The following is a 26448-nucleotide window of genomic DNA, read 5'->3' on the forward strand; positions in this document are numbered from 1 at the left end:
ATGGGATCATTTTAAAATACAGATTATATTTCTTTAGTAAGTAGGATTGTTCAACTTTTTCTTTTCTAATCTGCTTTACTAAGTTAAAGCTTTTAAGGAATCTGCACATTTAAATTATCAAATTTATAGTGGCACAAAATTATTCATAATATGCTCAATAAATTTTTGAAATCCGGATTTACATTTAAGCCCCTCCCCCCTTTTTTGGCTGGCTAAGCTGTCTGTTACTGAGAGAAGTATTTGAAAAATCTTCCACTATGGTAATGTCAGTTTCTCCAGGTAAATATGGAAATTTTTTGGAATACACCTTGAAGCTATATTGCTACTTGCAGAGATGTTTGTAAATTATTCTATCTTCTGGTGCAGTAAACGTTTTGTGGTGGTCTTATTTCTACTTTTACCTTGAAATCTGTTTTTTTTTTAATGTTTAAAAAAAAAGAAAGCAACAGATTTTTTTTGTTATTTGAATGGTTTCCCTTTTGCTGTTGTTCTGCTTTTTTGTATTTCAGCTGTGTCCCTTTATGATCAATTTATAAACAAGTTTTAAAAAGTACAGTCCAAAATTTAAGTCTCTTAGTAGAAACTTTTAAATTTGTGCTATATGTCCTGCCTGTATTTTTTTCCTCTTCTTGCCTTCCTTTAGGACTATTATTACTCTTTTCACATTCCATTTTCCCCTCTACTACTTTGAAGGTAATGTATACCTATTTCTTTTACATATTACCATAACAATTTTAACAGTCAAAGGTAACTTACGAAAATCAAAGGTAATCATTCCCTTTATTCCTTTGCCAGACGGCTCTCCATTTGTGTATATTTTTAGGACAGCATCTAGAGATTTTAAGTGGTTGACTTTTATAATTTTCACCACTTATGGTGGTTTTACTGGGGAAACGTTTCACAGATATCCTATTACCGTTCTAGAAGTACTTCCCAGGTATCGCTGAAAATTGTGTGAAAGTTCTTCAGGCGTTTATTACTGGTTTCGAATCAGAAAACACATTAGGGATGGTTTTTACGCTTTACTCAATGGCACAGCAGTCTGGGGAGGGCGATCACATATAGACTGACCCAGATTTTAATGTATTTGTCTAAGGGAAAGAGCCCATGTAGGGGGACTTCTTTTTCCGGTAGTTAGGTGGTCTAGGTTACGAGAGAGACTGTCAGGGGAAAAAACAAAAAAACAAAACCACCACCGCCAAAATCCTAAAGTGCTTAAGAAGATATTTTTAAGAATACTGTTAATTACATCAGTAACTGGAAACTTAGTATGGAACACTTAGAAATCAAGGACTTAAGTAAAACGGGGAACCCGGAGAAGTAATAGTACATTGAAGGCAGCTTTCTCCTTAAAGGCATTTGGTGAACCAGATAAATTCTGGCTTTAGTCAAAGCATCCCAGTGCCAAAGAAATACCAGGAAGTCTAGGGCTCATCTGAACTATAGTGTCCTTTGCAAACTATAGGGAAAACTGCTTGTTTCAAAACTGAGTGCTGAGTAGGGCAGCGGTGGTTTCTCTGATAATGTTTAACAATAAGCAAGCCCTCATGTGACTTTGTAACCCAACTTTATTTTATCTGAGTAGTCAAAAACCTACATGGCTAGAACACTTAGAGTGATCCCAGGCTTGTACTCCTAGCATCTTCACAAACAAATATAAGTCATTCTTGAGAAGGCCTATTTTCATCCCAAAGAGTTCCCAGAAATAAAGTCCAAGACAGTTAAGCTGACAGAAGAAAAAAAAAGCCCACAAAATACACAAGTAAACCAAGTACCAAGAATAAGAAGCAGCAGAGACAGAGTTAGATACTATATTTAGACCTAGTAAGATTTCAGACAATTGAAGTGCATTTAATATGTCTGCAGAAATTTAAAAGGCTTTGAAAAGTGAAAAAAGCACATGATTATAAAAAATGACCAAGCATACTGATAACTGAATGAAAATCCTAGAGAGGTCCCTGGGTGGCTCAGTGAAATGCATACAACTCTTGGTTTTGATCTTAGGTCATGATCTCAGGGTTGTGAGATCAAGCCCCACACTAGGCTCCATGCTCAGTGTAGAGTCTGCTTGAGATTCTCTTCCACTCCCTCTTCCTCCCTCTCCCCCTCTGCCCCTTCCTTGGCTGATACTTTCTAAAATAAATACAATCTTAAAAAAAAGAGAAAATCCTAGAAATGAAAAATATAATAATCAAAATATAAAGTTCATTGGACACATAGGTTTAACAGCATATTAGATACAGTAGAAGAGAGAATTTAGGGAGCTGGAAGACAGATATGAGGAGTTATACATAACTGAGAAATTGAGGAAATATGAGATGTTAAAGTGCTGCAGAATAGATCTAGCATGGCTAGGTGAAGTTCAGGAAGAAAAGAGAATGGGAGAAGGCAATATGGGAAGAGTTAATGATTAAGAATTTTCCAAAACTGCTAAGATGCTCTGCCCCCCTTCAAAACCCATATATTCAGGGATTCAAGTGAATTCCAATAAAAAAAATAAAAATACATAATTAGATGCACCACAGCAAAAAACCAAAACAAAAAAATACTGCTCCCCATACACAGAACACCGAAGACAAGGAAAAGATCTTAAAAACCACCAGAGAGAAAAAAAAATGCCTTTAATCACTGAGGTGACAATTAGACTTTTCAATATCTGGCATCTCAACAGTAATAATATAAGACAGATTAGTAAAAGCTACTGAGATAAACTGTCCACTTATAATATCCAACAAAAATATATTTTACAACTGACAAAATAAGTCAATGACACATAAAAGCTCAGACTTCTTTTAATCAACTAAATGAACCCTCACTAAATGAAGTTTTTTTGTTGGATAGACTTCAAACTAAGGGAGAAACATTTGAGATGAACAAAAACTAAAAGAATTTGCCAGCAGTCACTGTGTTATAAGAAACACTAAAGCAAGTTGTTCAGACTGAAAGCAATACTCCAGATGATAATATGAATACCTACACATACAAAACAACACCAATAAAGGTAATTATGGAGGTTCTTATAAAAGTATAATTCCATTTTTCTTTTCTTCTCTTAATAGTTTGAAAAACCAACTGCCTTAAGCAATGGTATATAATTGTATTGTTGGGCCTCTAACATATAGAAATATATATTTAAAAAAAAGAAATATATTTGACAATAAAAGCACAAAGGGAGTGGGTGGCAGAAGACAAAGCTGGCATCACAGCAAGGAAATTAAACCAGATCATAACCACAAAAAGAGGTGAGGAGAACCAGAAATGGTAAATAAAGAGGTTACAAACTCTCTAATTACATCCATATCTGCTTTCTTCTTTCTTTAAAATGTATAAAGTAATAAGTATATACTAGGTTTGTAATATATATAGACTAATATGTATATAAATAGCACAAAAAGGGGAGGAGGGGATGGAGGTATAAATAGGAGGAATGTTTCTGTATCTCACTGGCATTACTTAGATTCTTTTTTTTTTTTTCATTACTTAGATTCTAATAAGACATGTTGTCAACTGTAGAGCAACCACTCAGAAAATAAATTTTTAAAACTTGGAGGAAAATCCCTGAAGAAATTCAAACGTTATACCAGAAAATATTCACTTAATGCCAAATAAAGCCATAAAGGAGACGTAAAAACAAAACAACTTGAGACACACGGAAAACGAGAAGTAAAACATCACACACACAACTGCAACCTGATAAGCACGTTGAATGTGAATGAACTAAACAATCCAGTCAAAAGGCAGGGATTGTTAGACTGGATTACAAAAAGCAAAAAAAACCAAAACCTAGATCTGCTTTCGCTGTCTATAGGAGACACACTTTAGAGTCAAAGACACAAACACGTTGAAAGTAAAAGGGCGGAAAACTATATACCACGCAAACAGCAACCACAGGAGCTGGACCGGCTCTACTAAAGTGACACAGAACAGTTTTGCAGCAGTTTGAGAGAGAATGAAAATTGGGTCAACGGCTTGCATTGCGAAGGACCTTGATATACTTCCATGAAAATCTGTGCCTGTCCTGATGAAATGCAGCAGAGAACAGCTCTCCGGCACCAGTGCGTATTGACCGGCAGAAACCCCTGATTCAGTACTCTGCTTTTCTTTAAGGCCTCAGATTCCTCATTCAGATCTAAGAGAAGGGGACGGGATAGCAAGGTGCAGGATGAGAAGGGGAAATATTCCTCAGACAGCACAGGAAATGAACATGAAGCTGACCGGGATGAGGCTTGGAGGGGAGTAAACTGAGTAACTGGATCAGAATATTCTCTGAGAAACACAAGCTGTTATTGGAAAGGCCCCCAGGCTCAGGTGCCATTCACACCAGTGACGATGATGAACAGGTGCCAAAGCACTGAGGTCAGCAACCTGGAGAAGGCTTCCTATCATCTATCAGTAAGGGACACCAGCATGTTCCCAGAAAGACTTAGGACACACGTCGTCGTGCTGCTGTGGAATATTCACCGTAAGTGGGGGAGAGAAAACATAGGGCAGGGCCTTCACACCTCAATCTCTGCAACTTATAGTTTTCAGCCCTTGTCTATAGCACAGACCCCATTAGTCTCGAATCCTTTCTGCCAAGGGTGACCCCCTGGGCAGTCACCCTGCATCTTCCTCTGTGGTGGCAGGAGAGGGTCGTGGCAGTTGGTTAGCTTGGGCATCCCTGAGAAGGACCAGAAGGCCTTCCCAGCTTGGCCCCACAGGTACTGAAGGGTGACGCTGTCCCTCTCAGTTGCACATCATTACAATCTCTGTACCCCCTTTTACGGACAGGAAACCAGAGGCAAAATGGGGTTGTAGCTGAGACTTAGTGATTCCTCGTCTCCACAAGCTTCTGTTTCACCATTTTTAAGTGGAAAAAAAAAAAAAAAGAACACCCAGCATAAAAGGTTGTGAAGATTGAGTGAGGTGATCTACGTAATGAACTGGGCACAGGGTCTGGTACCATTTGGAGATTTTTAGATCATTGTCGACTACTGGGTACAGACAGCTGCGGGGACACACCTTTCAGAGGATACACGTCTCCTACAACAATGAGAAGGGAGGTCAGCTCTTCTCCACTCTCAGCTGACCCAGCTTCAGTTCCAGATGACTGGACAGCCACAGGACGACCGTCGTCTTCCTCACAGCGAGTCACGGAAGAGCTTGTGCGCAGGGCCCAAGCCCCCTCCCTCTATGGGAGCCATGCTGGGGGCTTCAGGCCATACATGCTGCCTGCTTGCGCTCACCCGTAGACACCCAGAGCAGCAGTGAGCGTGTCAGTCACCTCCTTCTAGCTGAAGCTACACATGGTGGAAAGTGGGGAAGGAGCAGGGCAACAGAACCGGCTCATCTCCTGCTTTGTGGGTGATGTGTCACACCCTTCACGTCTAGATGGGCTTGAGAAAGAGGTGGGTTGGCCATTCTCTGCTTTGTGTGGATAATTCTCATTTATGATGACGAGCGGCAAGCTGGAAGAGTGAACTGTAGACACGTGCGCACACACACACACACACACACACACACACACAATGCTTGTGCCCAGCGGAGGTATGGGTTGGGTGTAGTGGCCAGGAGCCAGGATGGGAGCTGGGAAATTCAGCAGGCCCATTTGGTCACCGATAATACAAACAATATGCAAATTAGAGTTCTCTTTAGGTCTTGGATTGCTATTAATTTAAAACCCCAGGAAGACAGTTGAAGTGGACCTCTTGTTATGTGGTTTGGAGCTGGTCTGAGTAGAGGGGTAGGAGAGGATGAGAGGCGTGTGGAGAGGGGACCAAGCAGGACAGTAAGACGAGTGAACAAAATAACGTGCCTTCGGATGAGAAGAGCTTTGGGCAATACTCTAAAAATTCACCCTGACAATCTCAGTTGGAAAAGATCCCTCAACTGCATACCTAGCCACCTGTAAGAATCTTTTGAACTCTAGCAAATAATCTGTTTAAAGCAAAACACCTCAACTTTGTCACATAACCAATCTCAATCATGTGCTTTAAAGCCAAATATTCAAAAAAATAAATAAAGCCAAATATTCAGCAGACACACAACAAAGGAAGAGATACCAGACATGAAAGACAGAGACACATTAAATGCCCCCCCACCCCACACCTATTTTCCTATTTCTGTGTTGGCCCACTGGCAAGGCACTGCCTTGGCTACCTGCATGCTGCCCACCTAAAATTCCCTTTGGTCTCCACCGAGAACTCCATCCTTCAGCTTCTCAATCAAATGGTCTATGGCCCACCAAAGGAACATTCTGGGAGAAGAGCAGTAAATACCTGTGGGCTCTTCGTCATCCACAGCACCTCTTATAGGAGAAGGCTGTTCCATGTGTGACCAAGCCAAGAGGAAGGCAAGTCAGGGAAGCAAGCCTGTCTTCCCTTGCTCATGCAGTGCAGGTATCACTTGTCACAGGTCACCTCTTCAGCCTGTTTTACTACTGGTTAGAAACTACAGATGAACCCAGAGGTTATGACTGGCCAGCTGGCCGGGAGGTAAAATGGCCATGCGACCAAAGTCCTGTGTTTATCACCTCTCATGGCAGCACAGTTCTATGTTTTCTTATGAAAAAATGTGAGTGGGGGGAGAGGGGGGCGGTGAGAGGGCAAGAGGCTGGGGTTGGGGGGGAATGGGGTGGGAAAGGGAGGGTGGTGAGCACGCGCCCACTTTGACCTGGTCACGGGACGGCTTTGCTCTTCTGACCAGTTAATTCATCATTGGGAAGGCGCCAGGCTCAGTAACTTCCAGACACCTGTCCCAATCGAAGGGGGAAGATGGGCTCTTCCTCCTTGGAACCGTGCTAGATCTTGGATCAAAAATATATTGGAAGAGCTTCTCTGCCCAGGGCAAACTTCAGGTCAGAGAAGGAGGGCCTAGATCATGAGGTCCCTTGCTACGCCAGAGTAAAAGAAGGCAGGAGGGAAGTAGAGAAAACAATCCTAGGTGAGCTAGAATAACCACGGTCTAGGACCTCAGGGAACGCCAAACGCTGGCTTGCCCACCCAGCCCGGGGATTTCTCTTCCTTAATCCCCATCGACAGGGCTGACCGCCACACACATTCCTCAGTCCTGGCTGGATCTTCCAAGGCAACCCATGACCTAGACTGGGAGTCTCCTCTCCACTTTGCAGATGTGAAGCAGAGGGTCAGGCTGAGTGGGTCTGCCCCGTGCACACAGCGACAGGTGGTACAGGATGGGCGTCTCATTTGTTTTCTTTTTATGCTTATTTATTCCAGAGATAAATGCTTATTCTTATTTTCCTGAGCTTTCTAGAGAGAAAAGGCCTTTTGCTTCACTTCCCAGGAAGAAGTCCCCCCCCCGCTCTGCTATATGGATAAACTGGACCCCCACCCTTCCAGCCTCCAGCAGCCTTGATCTTCCTATTGGGAGGCAGGGTGCCCAATGTAGCTGGAGCGATGGGAGAGGAGCTGACATTCACTGGACCACGGGATTAAAACACAAGACATCAGTGGGTGCTTGATGAAGGCCTTCCTGTTCTCTGATCTCTTTCTGTTTGAATTCCTACATTACTGGAGAGGCCAGGTAAGTGTATTTGGGTCCCAGGGCTATGTCTGGAGAGAGAGATAAGAATTACTACTCTATGCTCTACGGTTCCCCCGAGAGATGTCTGTGTTCTAATTTCTGGCACTTGTGACTATGTTAGGTGACATGAGCGAGAGGGATGACAGGCTGCTATTCAGCAGACCTTGAGATGGGGAGATTGTCCTGGATTACCCGCCTGGGTTCCTGTCAGGGGGAAGAGGGGCTCGAAAGAGCCAGAGAGGCAGCAGCGTGAGATGTACTTGCTCTGGAGACAGAGGAAGGGGCCATTTGTCGAGGAAAGTCTGCGGGACTTTCCAGAAGCTGGGAAAGCAGGGAAATGGACTCTTCCCTAGAGCTTCCCGAAAGGACTGTACCCTGTGGTCCCCTGACCTCAGCCCAGTGAGCATGCTGAGCTTCTAGACCTACACAGGGTCAAAGATTATACATTTGTGTTGTCTTGAGCCCGTGTTTGCGGCGATTTGTCACAGCAGCGATAGGAAACTCATACATTCTCCGATTCGGCTTCACCAGGAATAAAGCGAATCGTGGTGGGAGCTGGCATCTATGGAGGGCTTACGCCGTGCCAGCCTTTGTTCTAAGCACTTCACGTGTAGTAGCTCCTTGAATTGTTTGCAGTTATCTTACGAGGCAAAGTCACTGGTGGAAGGTCACACACAGCTATGGGTTGGAAAGCCAGGATTTAACCCAGCTCCCTGGTTCCAGAAAGTTAACATTCTGCTGATATAAACTTAAATGCCTATTTTGCATCTTGCATCTCTGTGTGGCCGCGACTGAGATCTATTTACAGAAGCAATGAACTCGCAGTCATTCAGACTCCCCGTTGGTCCTAGGGCTCCGGCCCTGCCATCTCTAAGACCTCGGGCAATCCCTAAACTTAGCTGAGCTTCAGGATGATCCTTAACACGGGAATACCGTGACCCACCCTGAGAAGTGACGTGACCATCAAATGGTCAAATGAGGTGGCCCTGATGTCTGGCACACAGCAGGTGACTGAGAAATACTGATGATGATCTACACTCCGAGGCTGAGAATCTGGTCATCCTGTCCTCCGATTCACGCAGATTCGACACCTCCCCATACAGAGGCAAGAGAGTACTCGGGGGACAGCTGGCCTCCTAGCCTGGATGGCTGGTCTTGTCGTCGGGCACCTCAGCCCATGTGTACGCTCCTGAGAGTGAGGAAGAGGGTGATCAGGCCTGCCAGGCACGCTGATGAGAAAAACAGTGGACACAGAGGTCAAACTCAGCCCAGGGAGGAGAAGACTACGGGAAGAGCTGGTGTTGGGGGCTGACATCAGAAAGATAGCTTCTGTAGCTCAGGAGACCAAAATGAGGACCCCCGGGTGAAGGCCTCAAGGGGGCAGGTACAGCCGAGGAGAAGAGTCTGTGGATCGCAAGTGGCCTCAGTAGCATGTCCTCCCCGCTGTGGAACCATGAACGCCAAGGCCACCAGGCGGCCCCTGAGCCTACACTTGATGGATCTGGAGGTCCAGTCGCCCAACTTTGGAAAAGTCCTTACGGTTTCTACTAGTGCCAAACCCATGCTGGCTGCATCTCCTGGCAGAGAAAACCCCCAGGCCTCCAAGCAGGAAGAAGTCGGAGGCAGCACTTTGGCGAAGGTTCCCACTGGCACTGCCCACAGCGTAACTGGACGTGAAGACCCCAGGCCGGGATCCATACCCACAGAAGCCCGAGCCCGGTCAAGCCTAAGACACAACGCACCTTGTACTTCCCCTTTCCCGCCCACGGAGCACGGCTGGCCGGAGTCCTAAACGGCTCCACCACAGAGAAAACAACACGGGGAGAAGCCCAGACTTGGGGTGGCAAGTGTCCGCCCCGTGGCCCCGGGGCTGCTGAGCTGCTCTGCCGGCCACTTGGGGGGAGCTCAGCTGTCTGCCGGAGGCCGAGACCACGCTGCCCTTTGAGGACCTGTGCCCATGCACACATTTAAAGGAGAAATTCACTTTTTAAAGATTACAGTCTAGGACCCCCTGAACTACAGTCGCCTGGAGGTTACCTCGGGGCCCCTGCACCAGAATTTCTGGGTGCGGGGCCTGGGACTTAATTTAGCACGCCCTCCTGGTGTATCTCCTGTTCACTAATGTGTGAGAGCCACTGGTCTCAGAGGCGCCCCAAGTGCCGTGGCACCCGACTCCACCAGGCGGGGTGTGGAATGTCTGGGGCCGGAGAAGGTGGGAGGTTCTAGGGGAGGTAAGGTTGGGCTTGTGATAGGAAGGGAGCAGGTGCTGGGAGGCGCGGAACCTGGAGTGAAAAAAAAAAAAATCTCAGGCTACTGAGTTACGGTTCTATCTTCCATATGGAAAAAAAAAAAATTCCCACCAGCAGGTACACTTGGTTAATGAGGAGCTGTGCCTAATTTCCTAGAGCCTGACACATACCAGGCATCAAATATTTGCTGAATGAATACATGAAAGGGATCCTGAAGCCTGAGACAGGCACACTGGAGGCCGTGTCCACTTTCCCATGGGACAAGGCCAAGGGAAGCCCGTTGCACCCTACGCTGTGCCTCACAGGGGGCCCCCAAGGCCACAGCAGAGCTGGGGGCTATGGATCTCCCCAAACTCCTCCTGGTTGCTCACAGGCCACAGTGTGGCTATTTTAAAAAAAGAGAATGGACAAAGCCATTGCCGCCTCATCACCAACGTAACTCCCATGTAGGAGGCGGTGGCCAAGCTGGCACCCTGGGGGCCTCCTCAGTGGCGGCGGGGCGGGCACAGGGCCCAGGCCAAGAGCAGCCTGGCACCTCCCCTCCCCTGCAGGGACACAGGTAAACGCTGCTGGAAGGTGGGAGGAAGACTGAGAGTCCTAGTCTGGGGTGATGTGGCTATTCCTCTGCCCTTTTACAGATTCCAGACCCAGAGGGAGCGGTAGTGGGGCGAGGGGCGAGGGGGTCTCTCCCACTTACCGCTTCCCCTCTTACAACGTCCCCCCCACCCGATCGCTGCCCCTTTCTCCTCGTCTGCTGTCCGTGTCTGGCTCACACCTACCCCAGAAACGAGCAAGCTAACTAGGATCCTGGTGCCTCAGTTTCCCCACGTTATCCACCCTCCCTCTGCCCTTGGACGGTGAGAGATTTCTCTTTGAGCCACAGCAGAACAACGTTAACGGCAGATGAACACTCGGATGGTGAAAGCACAGTGGCTTTGTGCTTTAGAAAATACCTGCGAACAGCAAACCATCTACACTGACCAAATGTACTGAGGACCCAGAGCCCGTGGTTGCCTTTCCGTCCCAAACAAGCTCTGACTCTGTTGCAGGCGCAGGGGAGGCCACGAGGAGGCACAGTAATGGGGCCAGGATGCCAGCCCTGTCGTTATCAGCTGCTCACAAGCCTGGGGCATTCCCACAACACCGGGTGTCTTGGGGGGGCAGTGACTCCATGGGAACTGGGCTTCCGATTTTAGTTGATTTCCTGCAAGGTTTTTTTGGGGCGGGGGTGGGGAGAGAGGGACGACAGGGTAGGAGGAGGCTGATTATCTCAGAAGCTGGGGTTAGAGGGGTGCCCGGGTGGCTCAGCAGTTGGGCGGCTGCCTTTGGCTCAGGCCATGACCCTGGGGTCCTGGGATCGAGTCCTGCATCGGGCTCCCCGCAGGGAAGCCTGCTTCTCCCTCTGCCTTTACTTTAGTGTTGTCTTTTTTTGGTTTGTTTTTAAAAGTGAAAGTGTGCATTCTACGTACATATTAACCTCAATATTTCAGTAAAAGTGAATAATTCCACTTCACAACTGAGAAAACTATTAAATAAAGATGAAATGACTTGCTCCAAAACAACTCTTGGTCAAGATGTCCACATATCCTAGGAAAGAAAATGAAACTGTAACTTCTCTAGAACATTCTCCAGATTGCCTCCTTTTTAAACCTCTGCCCTGGGTGTGACCTTTTTTGTTTCTAGCACTACACACTTAAATTATTATTATTATTATTATTATTATTATTATTATTTAGGATTTTATTTATTCATGAGAGACAGAGAGAGAGAGAGAGAGAGAGAGAGAGAGAGAGAGGGGCAGAGACAGGCAGAGGGAGAAGCAGCTCCCTGCGGGGAGCCTGATGTGGGACTCGATCCCGGGACCCCGGGGTGATGCCCCGAGCCGAAGGCAGACGCTCCACCACTGAGCCACCCAGATGCCCCCAATATTGAAATTCTGAACCTACATGTGCTGTGACTACCCTTCTGCTCGCAGTTCCCTGCATGCTCACTGATCCTGGCCTGTGCCTGCTAGTGTCTCACGGGGGAAGACGGAGTTCCCTCTTCCGAGGCTCTCCCATCCCTGCACGCCGCGCCCTGTCATGCACGCCCATATGCGCACGGCAGGGGTCCCCCTCCCAGCTGGTGACAGAGCCGCCACAGGCCACCCACTGGGAGGGTCGATTCCGGCCCTCCGACCACCTTGTGCCCAGCCCATCCGTTTCGCTTCCCTTTGGCCTCCTCTCTCTTTCATTTTGGCTCCTCTTTAGCTGAGAAATACGTTTAGGTTTTCTCCGTCTTCACACCTCCTGACCCTTATACTTTTATAGACGTCTCCTCAATCACGGAGCTGCATGAACATAGCACACCTACGTGTGGGATTCTCACCTATGGCCCCACGCTCCTCCCCTCGCACGGCCTCCAGGGCTGTGGCATCTACTCCACAGCAGGGGCCAGGCCATGCAAGGTGGGGACCCGCCTGCCCAGCTGCTAACTTCGAACAGAGGGCTCTGTGCTCTCACTGCCATCCCCTTCCCGCCTGAAACTCCTGTGGCCTGGCTCCGCGCTCCCCGCGGCCACCACGTGGCTCCTCTGGCCTGCCCGCACATGCCGTCCTCGGCCAGCGCGCTGCACGCAGCCTCCTCCTCGGCTCTGTCTGGCGGTGGTCACTTGATGCTCTCACCCACCCCCACACTTCAATCCGTCCCCCCACCTCTGTTGCCAACTCCCCAGCTGCCCTTCTAGCTCTAAGCTCCACGACAAACTCGGCGGCCACATGGCGGACGCTCGGTGGACGTGATCACATGTGTGCCTCGGCTCAGCACGTGCAAAATCGACCCATCACCTGCCACAAGCTTTGCCTGCTCCTTCCTGCCTCCCTTCTCTACGGATCGAAATGCTGGGCCCCACATGCAACACGCGTCTTCCACCTCCAGCTCCTCGTTCCCGTCCTCACGCACATCTGCTCAGCAAGGCAAGTCCCGTGGTGGACTTTTTTGTGCTCAAAGCCCTGCCTTCAAGAGAAAGTTCTGGCTCCTTACCCTCGGCATTCAGGGCCCCTCCCTGGCCCTGATTTCCCATCCGTCTAATGTTTGCGAACAAGGAGATGAGTTTCCAGTGGCTGGCTAAATCATTTTCCAGCATTTTCTCACATTTGGGCACATTTGCCAGACCTTCGATTCTTTTTCGGCATCTCAAAATCCTACCTTGTCTTAAAGTTTGGGCTCAAATGTCAGCTGTTCTATCACAGATTTCCCCCACCCCCTCAGGACAGAACGTCTCCTGTCCCCAACACCTCGTACCTGCTTTAACTGACTTTGCGCTTCTCAACCAGATGGATCTGATGGGTGCATTCTGCTTACTTTTTGCACGTTGCCCCTACATCTAGTCCATAGCAGCTCATGGGATCCAAGCACCTAGGAACTAAATGTTCCTACATTGTTGCTTTCAAGTATTAAAAGATACACCTTAGATCCTAAACCTCTGGGAAGCGTGACTAGCAACATTCGTTGGCAACAGTTGGCCGGAAAGGTTTTCTCACCTGTAACGTAAAAAGCAATTAAGCGACCCATGCATGCTTCTTACCAGTGTTGGCAGCAGTAACACGGCGGCAGCCCAGGTAGTCTCCCCCAGGTAGTTGGGGGAGAGGAGACTCTCCTTGTGTCATGCAGAAAACACACCTCTGAGCTGGTACGCATATCACGAAGGCATCTGATGCCACACGACGTCAGAGGCCGTGCCACTAACACTTGGCACAGCACAGACTCCAGAACCACTGCAAGCCAACATACAAAGAACAGGGGCCCACATCTGAAAAATCTTAAAAAGCGGCCCCAAAACAAGGCACGAGCACAACACAGAGTGGCAAGTGGGTGACGGCCCTGGGAAGGCACATGGGGCCTGTCCACCCCGGGACGATGGGCACAGGAAAAATGGGCTGGTGTCTCTGCGGAGAGGGGGTGACCCATAAATGCCTCTGCCCCCTGGCTGGGCAGCTTTATGAGGCTTTAGATGGGCTCAGGGCTGTCAAGAGACTGTAGTGTGCTCCAGGCCAGGGGCTCCCCGTCAGCCGTGTGGCTGCCCATCTGCCTCGCCATGTGTTCCAATGGCAGGAGTGGCTCTCTGGCAGATTAGGACACAGGGATGACTTAGGGAAGCGGCCGCCGGTCCGCCTCTGTGGCCCAACAGGTTTCCCATTTCCTGGATGGTAAGTGAGATGTAAGGTAAAATTCCACATCAAGACGCCGGCACACGCGCGGAGCCCAGCGACACTCTCCTGGGTTGGGACATATCTGCGTGGTGGTGGTTGCTATTGTGATTTGTTTTTAAACCCTAGAAGTAGGATGATCAATGCCAAACAAATCAAGAATCACGTACTAGAAAGACCACTAACTAATCCCCCCATCCCACACACAAGAGTAGGTCTTGAATGCCTAAGAACTTTGGAAATAACTTGGTTCTCCTGAAATGTTTCCGTTGAGAGGCCACGGAGCAGACGTGCAGGTACACCTCTCACTGTGACTCGCTTCACTCCCATTCTCAGAACTTCGTGCTAAATGTGCAAACAGTGGCAAAGCTTACAGAAGAGGGAGAGAGCAGAGGAAGAAGATCCCCGCCCCCCCTTCCCCACTTTGGCCTCATTCACGAAATTTTGATAGAACATAAACAAAAGCATTGGTTTGGGTTTTTTTTAAAGGGTGTCAAAGTTACAGTTCATAGTCCAGGGCTCACCAGATCATTTGACTTTGGTGGAGATGCAGCTTTTTGAAAAGCTACGGCTAGGATAGAAACGACACGAGGGGGGTCCCTGGTTGGCTCAGCGGTTTAGCGCCCACCTTCAGTCCAGGGTATGATCCTGGAGACCCGAGATCGAGTCCTGTATCGGGTTTCCTGCGTGGAGCCTGCTTCTCCCTCTGCTTCTGTCTCTGCCTCTCTCTCTCTCTCTCATGAATAAATAAAAAAAAAATTAAAATAAAATCTTTAAAACAAACAAAAGCAAAACAAAACAAAACAAACTCCACGAGGGTGCGGATTTTTGTCCGCTTCGTCCACTGACGGGTTTCAAGCGCCTAGCCCAGTCCCGGGTGCACAGGAGATGCTCAGCAAATACGTGCGGACTGAATGAAAAAAATACGTCCCGAAATCATAGTCACTAACTATGATGACATTTTATTTTTGGAGCTTTTACATCATGTTCAATTCCATTCACGTCAATGAAAATAAGGCGAGCCCGGTAATGTCAAGAACAAGTTAACACACGGAACCCTTCTCAAAGGAAAAAAAATGTTGAGACTTGCAGGAAGTGAGCAAAGAATGGAACTGCCAGTTCTTTCTGTAGCAATAGGGTGTGAAGCTGTTTGATCCAACCCCACAGATAAATAGCTAATTTTAACGACCTTCCCATTGAAACACTTAAAAAGTGTAGCTAATGACAGGGAAAAACTGAGTGTTTTGAGACTTTTCTCTGGTAATAAGCAGTGGAAAAAGAGGAGCGTCCAGAGAAAGACGGGGGCGGGGGGGGGGGGGGCGGTCAGAGACGCAGGTCAAAGCTGAGTACAGCGGAGGTGAGAGCATCCAGGCAGCGGACCGGGCCCTTGCCTTAGCTGACCGGCGCCGGCACGCGGAGGGCGCTGTGCTCCCCGTGAGGCACCCAGGCTTCAGGGGTGCTCGCTGGGGAGGATCTTTCTAGAGCCCACACTGGAGTAGATGGTTCCTTTCAAAATGAAATGCCTTTATTTGACTCCAGACTCTCACATCTGTATCGTGACATCAGAACATTTTGAAAGCCAATCTAGGTAAAATGATTAAACACCTGCTTTATGGGGTTTTGTACTAACCTAAACTAGCATGACTCATCCTTCAGGAACCTGTCAGACCGGAATACGCATCCGTAAGGTGTGGCTGGTTTTTGGATTGCTGGAGCCCAGGATCCCGGGTCGAAGGTGGCTGTGAGGACCCTGTCACTCGTCACCAGGGCGGAGCCAGGTCCCTTCTCAGAGATGTGCGCACTGTCCCAGGCCCAACAGAAGCTTCTAAAACACCTGTCCTAAAACACTGACACGTGGCTACTCGAGTGAATTAGAAACCATCCGAGGGCCTGTGATGTACTGTTCCAAAAGCAAGGGGCATGACCGGTAAATAAACTGTTCCTACTTCGAGTGAACTGACTATTGAGACAGTGAGAGACAAGGCAGGTGCTCAAACCACCATCCTACAGAAGAAAAATACGTGTTCTAGTAGAAGTATGACGACTGTACCTGGGTAGCCCATCAGGGTAGATGGCATTTCTAGAAGCCTCTTCCCAGCTGGACGCTGCAGCTTGCCCTCCATTTCCACCCACAAGGAGCATCTAAGGGAGCTCAGGCTTCGAACCTGTCAAGTATTTATGCTACAACTGTAATGCGGAAGCACTTAATTCTTCCTGGGAGGCTTCCTGGTGGAGGGGACATTTGCCCTGATTCTTAAAAGTATTAGAGTATTAAAAGCAATTTTTATCAATTACTGTGAAACTTTTTTTTTTTTACTGCAGCTTTATTCACGTAGTATACAAACTACACCTTTTACCACGTGCATTAAGAACGCCAGACTTAAACCCACATATTAATCTCCCCAAGCGCTGACGCCGCAGTAAATTAGCGACACAGGAGTTTCAGAGGAGGAAACAGGCGAAGGCCCTACAGGCCGAGAAGCCAACAGGAACAAAGGCCCATAGCCTGTTTGGAGAGGATGGAGAAGTGCCTGATGCAGCTGGAGGGGAGCTGGAGGCGGGGCGGGGTGGGGTGACGGCCAGAAGTGTAGAGGGAGCCTGGGGAGCACCCAGAACGCCGCGCCAAGCGGCCTCTTGGACTCTGGGCGGTGCCGAACCGCATGGCAAGTCTGGCCAACCTGTCTTGTTTCGCCATCAGTGTGCAAAGTGGACGGAGGGCGAGAGTGGATGTGGAGGCTGTTGTGACGGCACGGGGGAGTGTCGACTGCGAGGGCAAAGCAGGATGCTCCAGAGAAGGCACCAGAACTGCCTGGATGTGTGGCGGAGAAACACAAGCTACCTAGACCTGGTATAAAGTGGCTGAGGGAAGGTGACATGAGCCACGTGGCGGGGACAGAGGGCAGGAGGGAAGCACTGCTTTGGGGACGAAGCTTCTTTTCAGGCTTCCCAAGTTGTGGGACCAGAGGGGCAGCCTCGGGGGGTGGGGGGGTGGCCTCTCCCAGCATCTGCTGTCCATCTGTCCCTCTCCTGGCTCCATCACACTCCACCCTGGTGCTCCTGTCCCGCGTGTGACGGCTCGGGTGGGGGGACTGTGGGGCCCACTCACACCTCTGCACATGACACGGGTCCCCGGAGGGCACACGTGCAGATACACATACAGGCACATGACAGCCTCTGGGGTGACCCTGAGGATGACTCCCGGCCTCCCCCTCTGCTTTTCCCCACCACTGGCTGGCTGCCCTGGTGACAGGAGTGTGTGACGCTGAAGGTAACCCCTCACTGGTCCTTCCTACCTGGCGACCCCACATGAAAACAGCCCCAGGCTCCGTGAACCTCCAACAGCTCCCTAAGGAGGGGCCACTGTTTCCCTGGGACTGCACCTGTCACAGCCTTCAAGGACGCAAGCAACCTCTCCAACATGGGCAGGAAAAAATACTGCTAGGATTTGAAGGGAGAAGGCTTTGAAAAGCCAACAGTGGGAATGGAAAAAATCCTCCCCAACATTTGGAAATTCCTTATGTTATCAAAAGAAATTATCTATTATCCTGAAGTGTGTACTTGATTGAGTGCACTTACAGAAGCATTTGGAGAATTTTAAAACATCTTAAAAAAAAAAACAACAATAACAGAAGGTGGTCAGTGGAATAATGTGGTACATGAACGTGGTATGACGTTTGAGGGAGAAAATGCTGAAGACGTGCGCCCGTGCGGTAATAATCACGCTCCCTCCCAAGCTCTCAGGATCACGGGGAATAAACAACAAATCCACGAGCTGGAGAGAAGACAAATATTGTCATCTTTCTTTAAGACCTCACTGCACACCTTGTAGACAATTTCCTTTTTATACCAACACAGAGACACATTCCTCAAACACAGGTTCAGAATTTGGAGAAGAAATGACCCAAGAATTAATTAACTAAATAGGAGAATGAGGTAAACAAAGGAAAAATTATCATATCAAAATAAAAGACAAGAAACACGATTAAATTAATCTTCAAAAGACCTGTGAGAAACCCATAAAAGGCGTAATATGCATTTACCTGGTTTTTATTCTTTCATGATTTAATTTCTAATTTTATTCACTACCATCTGATAATTGCACGAAACACTTATTCTAACCATGGGCAATTTAAAACTATTTTAATTTTTATTTCAAGGCCATGAGACAAAGGAACCTATTTATTGCCTAAGGGGTTTTTTTTTAACAAAAATTAAAGCTTAATCTTTCATGTTTTAAAGCATAGACTGTTTAAAATCATTTCTAATAATGCTTTAGGGAGACTACGCCTGCGTATGCAAAATTGAAATGATAAATTTACAATTATTAAAAAAATTAATGGTTTGGGGGATTGAATTGTCCCTTTCCTTTCAAAACAGACTGTTCTGAAGTGTAGGGGGCATCTTTAAAAATGGGGTAAAGCCGGGGCTTGTGGGGAGCCACGTGATGGTTCATCAGCGCATCTCACAGGTGGGCTGGACTCGCTACCGGGACCACAATGGCAGGTCCCGCTTTTTATTATTTAAAAACAAATAATGGCATTGGCCTTGGGAACCCCTTCATAGGAAATTGCTCTGATGAAGTGGAGGGGCACGAATTCCACCAACCACATCTTCCATGAACTTTGAACAAGTCCCCGATGGAAATTAGACAAATAATTTACTTTCACTTAAATACCAGATATATATATTTTTTAAGTTAACGTTTAAGAAAAATAATTGCAACGTGGATTTAGAATCATTGCTGCACTTCAGGATTCTAATGAAATACGTTCAGCTCTTATGCAAAAGCTCAACAGAGGGGAGCAAAGCCACTTTCAGTGGTTCCTCTGCAGAATTCCTCTTTGAGAGCAGAGGCTAAGGACGCTTTGCTATGGGGGCGGGGGGAGGAAAGTAGGTCTCGGGACACATTTCCCCTTCTAGGAAGAGCTCAGGAAAAACCTGGGAGTGGTTAAATGTGTCTGAAGTTCCTTCAACATGCAGGCCATCATCGTCAGCTGTCTGAGAAGCCCCCCCCCCCCCCCCCCGCCCCACCTCGGGGAAGAAGCTCACAACATATTTGAGCCGCTGACCCTACGGGACGGGATGCTCGGGGATCCAGGCCTGCAGCAGGGGCCTCCCCCCGCCATCCATGTGGCCTCCGTGTCCCTTTCCTCGCCGTCATATGGTGTCTAGTGTGTCCTCACAGCACCGCCGGGCCCATACGGGGCTCTGACTCACTTACTATCTGAGACCCCCCAACCCGGTGAGAGGTGCGGGGCAGCAGGGGCACGTCTGTGCTGCCCGGGGTCCTCCCTGCTCCTCACCCCGACACGCAGGCCAGCGCCTGACCCCACCTTCTCTACCAACCCCTCTGTCTACACCGACCGGCTCGTGTCCCATTTGCACTTGGCTGCTTAAACCACCAAGTCTTCTTTTAAAGAATGAGACATCCAAATATTAGTTCCGAGTCCCCAGAGCCAAGGCACATTCCAGCCCAAATATCACATATTCTAAGAAAATCACATGAGCTCTCACACGCAAGCCACAGGCCACATATCTTTAGCCCAAATGCCCACTTAGGATAATGGCCCGTCTCTGGAATGACAGGACAATTTTTTATGTCGCTATGGCACTAAATATATCAAAGGCAAAGTCTTTAAGGGCTGGTGGTCCAAATTGGGCTAAATGGCCCCTTGGCCCTTAAGGAAAAGTTTTCTTTTTTTGCCTCCACTTTATTGCCCATGACGTGATCAGTTTCTTCTGGTTCCTCTTAATAAAAGGAAGAGAGGGTGAAGGCCAAGGTTGGAAAAATTATAATAATTCACTTTTGCCAAATAAAGCTAACATTGTTTTTTGTTTGTTTTTTTAAACAGCTAATCCTCTTTATTTTTACGTAAGCAAATAGAAAGCATCCAGACTGTCCATGACTCACAGCTTTTTTTCTCTCCAGGTAAAAGAGAGTAAAAAATATCAGCTTCTGACGAAAGACACAGTAAAATGCGCACACGATACTTTGTGCTCCTTTAATGGAATCTCTCCATAGACCTCACAGGGGAGAGAAACATCCTTATTTAAGGAAAGACTTTCAACCTGGTTTATAAAACAGGTAAATCAGCGAGGTCAAATGTTTAATTTGCTTTTAAGAAAAGTCACTACTATTTTCATGGAGGGGGGAGGGTGGGAGTTGATGTCAAAGATGTCTTTTTCTTAAACAGGGTCACCGAAGGATTTATTTAAATAACGAGTGTATATTGTGTTAGTGTTATGACCTAATATGCTGGAAAAAAAAAAAAAGGTGGAAAGTTGATTTTTTTGGAAATACCACGTAGGGCACCAAATGAGGCCCGCAGATAGCGACGGTACATTTCGGAAGGTATCTTAGAGAACGAAGTTACCACACCTCTGTGCTGCTGCTGGGCCGGGGCGGGGGTTGCGAAGGGGGGGACGGCGCGTGGACGACGATCCCCTGCTGCCTCCCCTGCGTGTCCCTGCAGACCAGCCTCCAAGACCGTGTGCGACACCCAGCGTGTCATCTACGAGCCACGGGCCGTGGCCCTCACGAGCCCTAGGAGAGCGGCCTGCCCTGTGCCCTGATTCCTTTGGGGTTTCCTGAAAGTGAGCCCCGAGCTAACCCTCCCGAGTTTTGTGGACACCGACCACGTTCCGGGCAGAGCCTGCGGAGGCCTGGGGGTCTGCAGAGCTCGGGGGGAGCCCGGGAGCACCGCCGTCCTCCTCCGCGCACCCGGGGTGGGCAGGGGCGCTCATCTCTCAAGATCTAGAAAATTCAGGGAGGAAGGAAAGCCAGCAAAACAGTTTTTAAGACCCAGATCGTGGTATCCAAGCAACCACATTATGTCTGGCTCGGATGAAAAGAAAAATGGCATCTGCTTTTGAATAAAGCGGCAACAGTTCCGAGGAGAAAGACTTTAAACGGCGTCGCCCAGAAGGCGACCCGGAGCCACCACGAGGATGGGCCTCCCTAGACAGTGGCTTCTGAAAGCACGCGGGTGCGCAGGCCGGGGCTGCCGTGGAGCAGGCCCGCTGCACCCCCAGGGCCCCGGGGGGTCAGCAGGGGTTCCTGGATGGCCACGACGGAGACAGCAGAACAAACAAGGGCACCGGCGCCCACCGGACAGCGTGGCTGGGACGGGGTGAGCGGGGACGGTCACCAGCACGGTGGACCCCCTGTCTTCCTCGGAAAATCAGACACACAGGCACTCAGGCCTGGTGTCCTCAAGGACCTTTACACGGACCCAACGCCCCCCGGCACCGACGACACCTGCTGCCCCCCCCCCCCCCCACTATGTCCCCAGAGGGAAGACAGCAGCCCCCTTACCGGGACTGGTGAGGGCTCCCAGGGCGCTGCTCGTGGTGGACAGAGGGTTTGCATTGGTGGTGGTGGCTGAGGTCTGGGCCGCGGCTGCGGCCGCCGCCAGCGTCGCCAGGTTCTGCAGCTGCAGAGCATTCATGCCTGCGGAGGGAAGAGAGTTGCCATGTTAGCAAGGGGCTGGCGCGGCCGCGCTCTGGACCCCGGGTGGGCCCGGTGCCCCCCATCTGTCCTCCCCCTGGAAGCGGCAGACAGGGAGACCGTGCGTGTGCACTGGCCATGGCAGGGCTCGGCGGGCCCCCGGCGGCCACGACCCTTATGAGCTCCTGCTCCCAACCCCAAGTGCATGGGGCCCCGGCTCGGCCCCCCACAGCTGTGCGATCGGGGCCGCTGCTCCCCGCCCTCGTTTCCTGCACGGCCGTGTCCCGCCAAGGGCAGATGACACCTGACGAAGGACACGAGCCGCGCAGCACAATGACGGGCGCAGGGTCGAACCCAGGGAGTCCTCCGGACCCTGCCGCCGCGACGGCCATCGCTGTCCTCTCCCCAGGCCTGCTGTAAACGTGAACTCTAAAACGGGCCCACGGGGGGCCCACGTAACATCCGATGAATGCAAAAAATACAAAAAAAAAAAAAAAAAGAATGAATAAAAATGGCAATGCTGTCATATTTTTATTTGTGAAGTGCTTGTGTTTGCATTTTTGTGTTCTGGAGAAGGGCCACGTTTAGCTGGCACGGATCTGGCTACTGAAGACTGAGAAAGGAGGCAGAAGGAAGGGAAACTGCAAGAAGGCGAGGGTGGGAGCAGCGGAGACGTGGGGGTGGCACCTGTCCGGGGGGGGGCTCGGGGGGGCCGGCGTCGCCTCCCCACCTCAGTTTCTCAACCCGAGGGGCTCTGAACGCTCAGTCTTTCTCCATCATTCACTTCACACTAAAGTACATCCCAGAAGCAGGAAACCATGGTTCTCTCCCTCGACGGATGAACTTTACGCACAAAGACACTAGAGTTAAGTGATCCGCTTAATTCTACCTTCTTCTCATGTCTCAAATCCAGGTACTTAAAAAATGCCTACTGAGCAAATTCAACCTGCTTTGGAGAGACTGGCGGGATCACGGCTTCCTTCTAGGCCGGGGCGGTGGGCGGAGGGGTAGAGAACGTTCTGGCTCCGCGCAGGCTGCTGGGCGCCCTGGCCTGTCCCTCTGGCCGGCTGCTGCGGTCACGACTTGCTCCGACTCGGAGCTCCTGATGTCTCTGCTGCAAAACGGCTCCTCGTTTAGCTCCAAACGACAACTCTGCCTTCTTCCGGAGACCCCCAGCCTTCTCGGCTCGGGATGAAAGCCAAACACCTGTTTCTCCAAATCCACCTGGGGCGCAAGTATTTGCGGGGTCCCGCTCACTTCTGCAAGGAAAGCGCAGACGTCGGCAGCCTCGTTTGCTCCCCTTGGTGCAAACCGGGAACCAACTCTCTCTGCCCTTCCCCATGATCGAGGTCACACGGGGTCACGTGTGCGAGAACATGGGACTTGAGGAAGCTTGGTCTTGGGTTTCTGGGGGGTCCTTGAGGCAAAGGGGCCGCCTGGGCTCAGCGTGAGCCCAACATACTTCACGTCACACCTGTGTGGGCGACAGGGCCAGGCTCTGAGTGATGCTGGGGGGACTGAGGCACATTCCTTCGGACCCACGTGCCAATTGGCCCTCTTGTGACTAACGTCCCTCGAATTCGTTGGTGGCATGAACCACATAAGCAGACCGCGTTGCCCACACTCAGCTGTGCTGATGAGGGGGTGGCTTTGCACTGAGAGGCAGGCCCCCAGTGTGTGCCTGGCACCCGTTAGCGGGCAGCTGGGCCACCCTCCTGGTTGGGGGTCCGGGGTCCTCCAGGACATCTCCCCCGAGCTGCCCGCAGGGGGGGAACCCCAGAGCTGGAAGGAACTCAGCCCACTCGCTGGGGTCAGAGACTCAGGTCCTGGGCGGAGGCCTGAGACCCTCGCGTCCGGGGCAGCGCTCCTGCCACATGTCACAGCTGCGCTCTGAGGAGGCTGAGTTTGTGTCCAACACGCACGCCGGTGCAGCGTCATCTGTAGGGTCTCCAGCCTCGCAGTTCGGGGCCACGGCAGTCACCACGTCTTCCCTTGACCTTACGGTGTGCGTATCTCTTACCCTCAGAGCTAGACACCAAGCTCTCCGGGGACTAAGACTTTGTCTGACCTTCCTGTCCACCTACACGGACAGACACACGCACCAGAGCCGCACACGGCAGGCGATGGGTGACCTACGCAGGATGGATGGACGGGGCGTCAAACAGTAAGAAGCCTTCACGAGCTGCACTAAAGAGCACCACCCGCTGCTTGTCCTTCAGTGTTTGTGGCAGCTTTACGTACGGCCTGTTTCCCTCGATGCTCGTTAATCTGTCCTACAAATGTTTATTAGAACCGCGCGTGGTCCTCATCTCACCGCTGGCACGGCCGGAGCCCAGCTGGCAGCGCACGGGTTTTCTACTCCGCTGTCCTCTGCCTGCAATCCCGGAGCTGCGGCCGGCTGTGTCGCCCTCAGTGTCCCCTCTAGCCCTTCTTCCCACGCGTCTCCCCCCAAGGGGATCTGCTGTCCTCTTCCTCCTTTCCCTGCCTCCAGCCAGGAGGGCCAGGCGGCGGGACCGCGGCTCTGGGGTGCCACAGTGGGTGGGGGGCCAACTGTGTTTGACGACCACACGGCAAGGAGAGCAGCAGTATGGGCCCAAGGAATCAGAGAGCAGGAGCGGAAAGGAGAGGCCGCTGTGATGGCCAGCCCCGGAGGGCCTTGGGGGGAAAGGGGGAGGGAGGTGAAGAGACGCAGTGGGCAGGAGGGCCCACGTGGGTCTGCCTTGCTCATCCATCTGTCCACCCACCCATCCATCCATCTCTCCATTCATTCATTCAGCCATCCATCCATCCGTCCGTCCGTCCATCCATCCATCTCTCCATTCATTCAGCCATCCATCCATCCTTCCATCCATCCATCCATCCATCCATCCATCCATCCATCCATCCATCCATCCTTCCATCTCTCTATTCATCCATCCATCCATCCATCCATCCATCCATCCATCCATCTTTCCATTCATTCATTCATTCATTCATCCATCCATCCATCCATCCATCCTCCATCCATCCATCCCTCATTCGTTCATTCGGCCATCCATCCACCCACCCACCCACCCAACCACGTGTCCATCTGTTCAGCAGCTACCAAGGGCCGCTGAAGGCCAGCCCCGGGACACCCGATTAAGGATTAAGTGGAAAACAAGACTCCGTCCGCTCCAAGAAAGTTGCTGTATATGGGAGCACAGAGAAGCCAGGGACCGGAGGGTAATCCTGCTTCATCTGTTTCTGGAAATAGGCCCAGTCTCGGAAGATCATTCTCACTCGTGGAGGGGAGACACGCACAGGAAAGCACGTGAAGGAGGCAGGGGCTCCCCAGCAGAGGATCTCGCTCTCTGTTCTAGAACTCTCAGGCCGCATGCGGCTCCTGGGAGGATCCCTTCTCCACCCCCCCAAACCAGTGCTCAGCGCCCCCAGGTGGTGGGGAGATGGGCAGTGGGGAGCAGCTACCAGCCTGCCTTGTCTGCGCTCCCCTCTTCTGGGGGCACAGGCATCCCTCCCTGTCCTGGGCTGTGTGCAGGCCCCCCTCTGCCTGCAGCAAGAGCCCCTATTTCCCAGAGTCGGGGGTGGGCTGGTGGAGGGCAGGCCATGGCCTGAGTCCCGGCTCCACCCCACCTCCCGAGCACCCGTCCCCGCCCACATGCTTCGGATTCCCGGGATGCACAGTGGCAGCAAGACACATGGTCCTCTTGACACCTCGGGACACGCAAAGCTCAAGGAAGACCACAGGGCGCCAAGGTAGCCGAAACAGGGTGACAGGCAGCCCCCCTCCGGTGACGTGGCCTCCCCGGTGATGACAGGGGCCAGGCATGGTTCTCGGGCTCTACATGGGCTCTAGCTCAGTGTACGTAAAACCCCGCGTGACCAAGTCATTGCTGACACCCACACAATACAGGCGGGGAGAGCCAAGGCCCCAAGAGGGTCAAGCCCAGGGAAGGGGGGCCCCGACTTCTCCCAGTGAGCCCGGCCTCCCCTGCGGCCTCGACCTCCCCGCCTGCTCCTTCCGTCCTGCTTGCACCTGCAGTTCTTGCCTCCCCCTCCTCGTGCTGCTTGCTCTCAGCTGGCCCCACTGCACTCTGCCCCTTGAGGTTTAGGGGGAAAGGGGGGTTGGCAAGGGAGAAGGGGGTGGGTCTCGGGGTTTCCAAAGGAGACATTTGCCTGCAGGGCGGGGGCGCTTCCAGCAACAGGCTCGCATGCAGGGAGGCTGCACGGGGTGACGGCTGGGCTGGCGTGATGGAGGGACACCCCGGGTCCGACGGGCAGCCTCCTCCGCACTCCCCGCTGGGCCCGGGAGCAAGGCCCTGCGCACGGTCCCCGCTGGGAGTCACCCAGGAACTGTGTCACACCCGTGCACTGCCTCTTGTTCCCTAATCCACACCATTGATCCTTGACTCGCCTAACATGATTGCCTCTTCCAGTCATTACCGGGACCCCCGGCAGCTTGGATGGCTGGTCTCGGTGTCCTTGGGGAGCACGTGGGCTGTGACCTCTTTCTAGTTAGTCCCAAGCATGTTGCACGGCTGGGTCCCTCCTGCACGTTCCTCACCTCAACTCAGGTCACCCACCAATAGGATGCGGGGGTGGGGGAGCTGGGAATGCCCCGAAACTGCATAAAAGTGCATGTGTGGCATGTGCGCCTCGTTTCTGCGGACAGATCCTGGAGGTGACGAACCCCCAACCCACTGAGAGGTGAGAGGCCTGCGCTCGGGCAGCGGCTGGGATCAGGGGGTCGTGGGGGGGTCAGAGAAAACTGGGGCTTGGATCCGACTGTGCAGAGGAGGGAAACCGAGGACAGACCAGCTCTAGCTCCTGTTCTGAACCCCAGGGGCACTCTCACTGAGGCGGCACCGAGCAGCCCCCTCTGCGGGTCTCGAGCTGTGGCCTGGCCGCAAGGCAACAGGCACCTGCTCCCCGCTGTGTGGCCTCCCGTCCAGCCCGAGGGGGGCCCAAGCCTCGTCCCGCAGTGTCCCTCAGGAAGACAGCCTCCCATGAGTGGCGAGGGCCTGCTGGGTGCTGCTGGCACAGCCCCGGGTCGCAGGGCCCGTCCT

At 51.1% G+C, this 26448-nt stretch overlaps 1 protein-coding gene and 1 long non-coding RNA gene across 16 annotated transcripts in view; one reads left to right on the top strand and one right to left on the bottom strand.

Moving 5' to 3' along the window:
* LOC111091590 overlaps positions 1 to 21864 on the top strand; it is a 72224-nt gene extending 50360 nt beyond the window's left edge. The window contains exons 5-8 of one of the 5 annotated variants that reach the window (XR_005355332.1): positions 3485 to 6552; positions 7282 to 7521; positions 19886 to 20041; positions 20151 to 21864. This is a non-coding gene — a long non-coding RNA (uncharacterized LOC111091590). Of the gene's footprint in view, positions 1 to 3484; positions 6553 to 7281; positions 9887 to 19885 lie in introns of those variants that run through there. The other 4 variants (XR_005355330.1, XR_005355331.1, XR_005355333.1 and 1 more) reach the window with 4 other exon arrangements.
* CELF2 (CUGBP Elav-like family member 2) overlaps positions 1 to 26448 on the bottom strand; it is an 814024-nt gene that overhangs the window by 22316 nt on the left and 765260 nt on the right. For all 11 annotated transcript variants that reach the window (XM_038530152.1, XM_038530144.1, XM_038530148.1 and 8 more), the window contains one exon: positions 21272 to 21406. In XM_038530152.1, coding sequence (XP_038386080.1) covers positions 21272 to 21406 — 135 coding nt within the window. The remainder of the gene's footprint in view (positions 1 to 21271; positions 21407 to 26448) is intronic.

This window comes from Canis lupus, chromosome 2 (assembly GCF_011100685.1).
Source record: "Canis lupus familiaris isolate Mischka breed German Shepherd chromosome 2, alternate assembly UU_Cfam_GSD_1.0, whole genome shotgun sequence".
Lineage (NCBI taxonomy): Eukaryota > Metazoa > Chordata > Mammalia > Carnivora > Canidae > Canis > Canis lupus.